This window comes from Thalassophryne amazonica, chromosome 17, assembly GCF_902500255.1.
Source record: "Thalassophryne amazonica chromosome 17, fThaAma1.1, whole genome shotgun sequence".
Lineage (NCBI taxonomy): Eukaryota > Metazoa > Chordata > Actinopteri > Batrachoidiformes > Batrachoididae > Thalassophryne > Thalassophryne amazonica.
The window spans coordinates 1,374,168-1,382,485 of record NC_047119.1 but is presented as its reverse complement, the minus strand read 5'-3'; the positions used below and the strand labels follow the sequence as shown (position 1 = coordinate 1,382,485).

Genomic DNA, 8,318 nt, shown 5'->3' with positions numbered 1-8,318 from the left:
GTTTTCATAAATTAGCATAAAACATTGAGGGTCAACAATGGTTCCTGCTGTGACAGCATGCCGTTAGTGAGCATTATGGCCTTTTTAATATACTGTAAATGTCAAAATATTAATGAACCAATCACAGTGCATAGTGTGTCTCTTGATTTCAAAGTCACCAATATACAGTAAATCTGGAAAGTATTCACAGCGCTTCACTTTTTCCACATTTTATGTTAGTCTTATTCAAAAATGGAGGAAATTCATTTTTTTTTTCTTAAAGTCTACACACAATACCTCAATGACAACATGAATTTCTTTTTTGACATTTTTGCAAATTTATTAAAAAATAAAAACTAAGAAATCACACGTCCATAAGTATTCACAGTCTTTGCCATGAAGCTCTAAATTGAGCTCAGGTGTCTCCTGTTTCCACTGATCATCCTTGAGATGTTTCTACAGCTTAACTGGAGTCCACCTGGGGTCAATTCATTTGAATGGACATGATTTAGAAAGACACACACATCTGTCTACATATAAGGTCCCACAGCTGACAGTCAGAGCACAAACCAAGCATGAAGTCAAAGGAATTGTCTGTAGACCTCTGAGACAGGACTGTCTGGAGGCACAAATCTGGGGAAGGGGACAGAAACATTTCTGCTGCTTTGAAGGTCCCAATGAGCACAGTGGCCTCCATCATCTGTAATTGAAAGAAGTTCAGATCCACCAGGACTCTTCCTAGAGCTGGATGCCCGTCTAAACTGAGCATTCTGGGGAAAAGGACCTTAGTCAGGGAGGTGACCAAGAACCTGATGGTCACTCTGTCAGAGCTCCAGCATTCCTCTGTAGAGAGAGAAGAACCTTCCAGAAGGACAATAATCGCTGCAGCAATCCACCAATCAGGCCTGTATGGTAGAGTGGCCAGACAGAAGCCACTCCTTAGTAAAAGGCACATGGCAGCTCACCTGGAGTTTGACAAAAGACACCTGAAGGACTCTCAGACCAGGAGAAACAAAATTCTCTGGTCTGATGAGACAAAGATTGAACTCTTTGGCGTCATGTTTGGAGGAAACCAGGCACCATCCCTACAGTGAAGCATGGTGGTGGCAGCATCATACTGTGGGGATGTTCTTCAGCAGCAGGAACTGGGAGACTAGTCAGGATTGAGGGAAAGATGAATGCAGCAATGTACAGAGACATCCTGGATGAAAACCTGCTCCAGAGCGCTCTGGACCTCAGACTGGGGTGACGGTTCATCTTTCAGCAGGACAATAACCCTAAGCACACAGCAAAGATATCAAAGGAGTGGCTTCAGGACAACTCTTTAAATGTCCTTGAGTGGCCCAGCCAGAGTCCAGACCTGAAGCCAACTGAACATCTCTGGAGAGATCTGAAAATGTCTGTGCACCGACGCGCCACATCCAACCTGATGGAGCTTGAGAGGTGCTGCAAAGAGGAATGAACCAAACTGCCCAAAGATAGGTGCACCAAGCTTCTGACATCATATTCAAGAAGACTTGAGGCTGGAATTGCTGCCAAAGGTGCATCAACAAAGTATTGAGCAAAGGCTGTGAATACTTATGAACAAATGGTTTCTTAATTTTTTATTTTTAATAAATTTGCAAAAATAAAAAAAAGAACCTTTCATGTTGTCATTATGGGTTATAGTGTGTAGAATTTTGATGGGAAAAAAAAATGAACTCCATTTTGGAATAAGGCAGTAACATGTAAAGTAAGTCCCTTCGGCTGCTCCCTTGTTTGCACTCGGGGTCGCCACAGCAAATCCAAGGTGGATCTGCATGTTGATTTGGCACAGGTTTTACGCCGGATGCCCTTCCTGACGCAACTCCACATTACATGGAGAAATGTGGCAGGGGTGGGATTTGAACCCAGAACCTTCTGAACTGAAACCAAGCGCATTAACCACTTGGCCACCATCCCTGCTCGAATAAGGCTGTAACATAAAATCTGGAAAAAGTGAAGTGCTGTGAAAACTTTCCGGATGCACCTTAACAGATAAAACCGCACCGGAACCCTTAAAACAAACTCTTAAGTACACAGTAAATAAAGTGGTTTTAATTCTGTTTCAGGAAAAGGGACAACATAACTGGAAGTACAATGACAATTATGACTAAAAAATAAATAGAAAATAAGGGCTATTACAATGTCTTACAAAATAGGCAGAATAATTTACATATTAAAAAAAACAAACTGTCTTGCAAATTTGCAGGTAAACAGTCAAATTTCCAAATATAGCTTTATAGTGTTGCTCAATCAGCAAATTAATTTACTGTTGCCACCTTTTGGGCAATGTTGGACCACAAACGGTACAGTCACAAAATGATTTGTAGAAAAGAGTCAGCCTGAAAAAGTCTCATTAGGAATGATTTCAACCTGGCTTTAACTGCATGACTCATTATCAGCTGACCATTGTTTTGTCGCTTTCTTCTTCCCTTTTTTAAATGATGGCAGATTTATAGCATTCTAACATTTAGTATGTATACAGTGCCAACAATGAACCATTAGCAAACAACTAATAACATTAACATTACCATGATTAACAATTCCTTTGATACACATACGTTCTCTAATGAAAACAGCTGATTATACATTACATGAACCCATGTCATGATGGGTTATACATGTCAAACAATTTAAAAACATACAAATAGGTTTTTAAATGGCAGAAAATGCCATGACGGACAGCTGTACTCATTTACAGTATGCCTGAAGAACCCCAGAGAGGGTCAAAAAACACAGGAAACGATGGACTTTGATATATTTCACAGTGCTGAAAGGCGAGTGTCAGATACAGACATCAGCCTTAAAGCTACAGTGTGTAGGATTTAATGCCACCGAGTGGTGAGGTTGCAGACTGCATTGTGCTGTCAACAGTCATGATCTTGTTTCCCTTCCTGCTTTTGCTTCTTTGCTCATGGGGACTGATGCTCTTCTCTCTGCTGACAACATACAGTTGTGTTCAAAATAACAGCAATAAAAGTGTGTAAAGCTCAAACTCCTCATATCTTTTGTTTCCATACATGCACATAGGTTGTGAACACTGTACATTCTATTCCAAATCAAAACAAAGACAAACGTATCTAATTTGTTGTTACTTTACAGAAAGTGAAGAAAAAAGGAATATTAGGCTGTTCAATAAAATATCAGTGTTTGTATTGTCTTCTTTACAAACTCAAACATTTCCTGTATAAAATGAAAAATGCTTGAACTCATATTTAGTTGTATGAACACTGTTTCTGAGACCTGCTTCACATCTGTGTTTCATGGAGTCGACCAGCTTCTGTTTCCCAGTCCAGGTCCTTTGGACTACAGCCCACAGTTCCTCTGGATTTCTTGGTTTTGCCTCAGAAACAGTATTTTTGACGTCACCCCACAGGTTTTCTGTTGGATTAAGGTCCTGGGATTGGGCTGGCCACTCCATAACTGTAATCTGCTGGGTCTGGAACCGAGATGCTGCTGACTTGCTGGTGTGTTTGAGGTCGTTGTCTTGTTGAAACATTTCCTCTTCGTGACTTCTTCAAGTGTTCTGATCTGTTCAAACTGGTCCCTGATCCTGGTTTGTGATCAGTAGACCTGAGAAACTTCTCCACATCATGATGCTCCACCAGGCTTCACTGTCTTCACAGTGGACTGTGGCTTGAGTTCAGTTTTTGGGGGTCATCTGATGAGGAAAAAACTATCCTGCTGTCCTCAGTCCACCAAACGTTGTCCCGTTTCTCTTCAGTCCAGTCAGTGTGTTCTTTGTCAAACCTCTTCAACACCTGTAGTTTGTTTTTTGTGGGGACGTCTTGTCCATCCTTTGTCTTCACACAGACGTCTTCTAGTTGTTCCAGGACTCACAGGTACCTTCAGACCTCCTCTGATCCTCCTGGAGCTGATCTTTGTCATTCTGTCTGTTCTTTGATCCATCTGAATGGTGGTTTTTCGTTTTCTTCCACGTCTTTGTTGCCATTTTAAAACATTTCAGATCATTTTATCTGAGCAGTCTGTCATTTTCTGCACTTCTTTATATGTTTTCTCCTCTCCAGTCAACTTTTTAACCAAAGTACGCTGTTCATCTGAACAATGTCTCGAACGACTCATTTGACTCTGATAGAGAGAAAAACACGACGACCAGCAGGAAGAACATTTACTGTCTTAATCCTTCAATAAGTTCCACCTGTACGGGTGAAATGAGGGTCACAGAAAGAAAAAGACAAACACTGATATTTTATTCAACAGCCTAATATTCTTTTATCTTCACTTTATGTAAAGAAATACATTTGCTACATTTTCTTCATATTTTGATTTAGAATAGAATGTACAGTATTTATATCCAAAAGCATTTGCCTGTATGAAAATAAAAACTACTTTAATGATTTTGAGCTTTACTCACATTTTAAACTCAACTGTATATTTACGTTAAGTTAATTTAACCTTTATTTAACCAGGTTGGTCCCATTCAGATCGAGATCTCTTTGGCAGGGGAGACATGAACAGTTCTAAAGTCTCCAGTCCATCTAAGCCGCGTGTCTTTGGATGTAGGTGGAAGCCGGAGCCCCGGGAGGAAACCCACACAAACACGGGGAGAACACGCAAACTCCACACACAAAGGACACAGGTGGGAATCGATCCATGCTGTCATGCAACAGTGCTAACCACTAAGCCACTGTGCTATGATCTTCCATTTCAGAAAAATGAGAGGATTTTTTTGTTGCCTGCACAAGCAACAAGTACTCTGTGTGCAGCCACCGATTTATTTTTTTCTTTTCCCAGTCTTTCTTGGCAATGCTACAAAATGCCAGGTCTCTTCTTGGCGGCCCCCGTGATGGGGCGTGCTCTCCTGCAGATATTTTTAGGACAGCATTAATTAAATATGCACTAATGAACAGATGGATAATGAATGCTATATTCAATCTCTGCCAATACATGCCCCTAAATTCTACACACTGTAGCTTTAAGCAGACACGGTGTTTAAACGATGTGCTGTACTTTACTGTCGTACACCAGCGACTCGGCTTTTATTCGTTACTTCACCATGTGATGACGTCACCACTCATCTGACTGCTCAGTGCAGAGAAATTAAAGTCTGACGGCGTTGAACTGCCCTTATCTAACATGATTTCACAATGTTACGATACGTACATTAAAATTCTGAAAAACGCATGCCGTCTTATTTTACCCTCCACTTAAAAAAACAGAACAAAACAAAATCCTGAAATCTACAAAAGAACTCCTTCAGCCTGTGATTTGTGCCCTAGTTGGATTTGCTGGTCTGTGCACGTCATATTCTTCAGACTCGGTGTTCACGTATGTTGCGCGCTTCATCCTGTATCAGTTATACAGGACGAGTGTCAAACTACAGCAGAAGATCAACAAGTGACAAAACGATGCCGACAGGAACACTCACACACACTGTATTATACACACACGTGTTGTCACCAGAGGAGGTGCTGTCCTCGGCCGGCACGTACAAACAGCGACGCTGAGGCTGGCCTAGAAGATGACCGGTGACGGTGGGTGAAGGTTCTCAGTTGTTCTCGAAGAGTGAGAGCAGATCATCACTGCTGTTGCTGGGAAGGTCGGGCGGGCCCAGGTAGGAGAGCAGCTCGTCCGGGTTGGTCAGCTCCGGGAGAAGCTTCATGACCACAAAAAGAAAATTTTAGGATACGTCTCCTCAGCATCTACGGGAGCATTTTTAGCTTTCAGTGTCAGCAGTGACCTGTGTGAGGGTACTGAAGACGTTTATGCCACTGATTCATTTCAAATGTGTTCAGAAATAAATGCAAATGAACCAACTTTGCATCATACTGATATCTGTTGACAAATGTCCAAAGAGTTCTAGGCTGCAGCTGCTGTAACTGGAGAAACTGGACATTGTGTAATTTTGGTCTTTTGCATCACCAGACAGACCCCCAGATCCTTCTCTGTGTCCTTCATGGTGGAAGGACACAGAGAAGGATCTGAATAAAAATAAAGTACACAGTCAAATTTTGGCTTGCGTCTCCCATGTGCCTTCTAGCAAAGTGTAGCTGAAATTTACCTTCTAAAGAAAACTGTCTTCAATCCCAGCCACAGAAGCCTGTAACACCTTCAGACTTGTATCAACATAGTGACTAAATGTCTGCAAACATGATCACTGGGTCACATATACACATTGTATGTCTGCATTTTTATTTGACTATATGAAAATAAAAGGTCAACATTTTGGGGATTCAAAAAATATGATTATCTAAATTTGGCTCACTTGCACTCATTTCTAAACGTTTACATTCAGTAAATAAGTTATGAATAATTCTGAGCAGGACAGTCACTTTGACTACAAACATCAACTCACATCTAATGAGTGATCAGCTCCCTCTGCTCCAGCTGCTCCTGGGCCTCCCAGGCCAAAAGAGCCTTCACTTTGCAGCCGGGAATTCTGGGTATTGGAGTTCCGTTGGGGCGGTGGGCTGCCAGCATCACAGAGACTCTGGTTACCGTGAACACCAGAACTGTGCTGCTGAAGCATGCTGTGGGAATGTTCGATTCGTCCAGAGTGAGACGTCTGATGGGGACGGAGCAAAAAAGACACATGAAATAAAGTCAGGACACAGAAAGACAAGAGGGACCTCAGTTTGTCTCCAAGTCCTCATTACTGTGTTTCACTTTAAATTTACAGTCTTTAAGGCCCAGTCCTTCTGGTGTTTGTCAAAGCGGGTCAGCAGCAGAAGACACGCTTCTTTCGGTTAAAACAAAAAACCCTCTGGTCGGCTGGACAGCTGTGTGAGACGGGTGGCAGCGTCTTCGTACGTGTGTGTGAGGGGACACATTCCACTTCAGGGTCAGTTGAAGGCTCTCCACTGGACTTGTAAGCCAGAAGGATGAGACAGTTAGTCCTGAATAACCACAACACGCATGTGTGAAGTGAGGGAAGATCTGTATCATTAAATATTAAATATTGTGAATATTGATCTTCCCCCGTGTGTGGTGTGGGAAGATCAATATTCACAATATTTAAATTTTTTTGTTGTGTTATTTGAGACCAACTGTCATTAAATATTAAATAAAAAAAATTATATAACAAATTTTAAATTGAAATGCGCACGTGGGCGGAGATCAATATTCATGATATTTCATTTTTAGAATGAGGATCCATTTTCCAACTCCAGAAGTGATACAATTTAAATTCAATAGCTTACAGAAGAGGTGGAAATAATGTAGTACTGCTTTCTTTCAGCAGAGGGCGATACAGAACTTTTCTGAATATTACGTAATGTCAGGTCTGTTTCAAATGGGCAGGAGTTAAAAAAGAAAAGAAAAAAAAAAGCAGCCACAGAAGCCCAGAACTTTCTGATAAAGTCCAAGACATTTTCAGCAACTTGGAAATGTACATGTATCCATCTCCTGATTTGACAGAATAAAAGTGGCTGCAAAAGCGAATATTATTTTTGCTTTACTAAAGGATGTCATTACTTAAGCAACCCATCATTTGGTTTTTTACATTTTTATTTCATGTTTTAGAGATTAGTTTTCACTGTGGGTTTAAAAGGCATCATTGTAAAAAAAAATTTACAAAGAGAAAGTTGATTTGATTTTTTTTTTTTTTTTTATGTCATTTCAAAATTAAGATTTGAAATAGTTCAAGCTTCCACAAACATTCGGGCACCGCTGTAAACGGACTTCACTACATTGTAGGTAAACAACAAGAACAAGTCTCAACAACTGACTTGTATGGACTTGGTAGCTGCAGCACCGTGACATAATGAGGTAATAAGCAGCTGCCTTTCTCAGTCATTCTGAAATGTTTCTTTATATTTACTGATCAATATTGATCAATATCAATATTTCTATTTATTGATTCTGCTCCTTTTCTCTGTGTCTAAGGTATGGATAGCGGGACGGCTACTGAAGACAGGATGCAGGACTGACAGACTACACACTGGTGCGGGAACACTGGCGGCATGAGGACCACTGGATGACCCCTGCCTGTGGAATAACCAACCGCCTGCATGGAATTCTCATCAAATACATATTCTTTTGTTATTATGTCATGTTTTGATTTCCTGCTATCTGTTTGTAAAACCTAGTAACTGTTAGAATGTCCTAAGCAGAGGGTTGCCCCTCCGAGTCTGGTCTGCTTGAGGTTTCTTCCTCAAACCATCAGAGGGCGTTTTTTTCTTCCCAGTCGCCTGTGTTCTTGCTCTGGGGGTTGGTGAGGTTAGACCTTACTTGTGTGAAGCGCCTAAAGCCTAGTTCATAGACGGTTTTTGTCTATGGTAGTTCCGGCTGTTTTCGTGGTGGAAAGGGGTGGAGCATTTCGCCGGTGTTTTGGCCGCCGTACTAGCCGCAAATACACG

The 8,318-nt window shown here is 41.2% G+C and overlaps 1 protein-coding gene across 2 annotated transcripts in view; it reads right to left on the bottom strand.

The window, feature by feature from the left end:
* Positions 1-5,471: 5,471 nt before the first annotated feature.
* Positions 5,472-8,318, bottom strand: part of zmiz2 (zinc finger, MIZ-type containing 2) — a 117,595-nt gene continuing 114,748 nt past the window's right edge. For both annotated transcript variants that reach the window (XM_034191755.1, XM_034191754.1), the window contains exons 19-20: positions 6,317-6,526; positions 5,472-5,617 (exon numbers count right to left, since the gene is read on the bottom strand). In XM_034191755.1, coding sequence (XP_034047646.1) covers positions 5,510-5,617; positions 6,317-6,526 — 318 coding nt within the window. In that variant the 3' untranslated portion in view covers positions 5,472-5,509. The remainder of the gene's footprint in view (positions 5,618-6,316; positions 6,527-8,318) is intronic.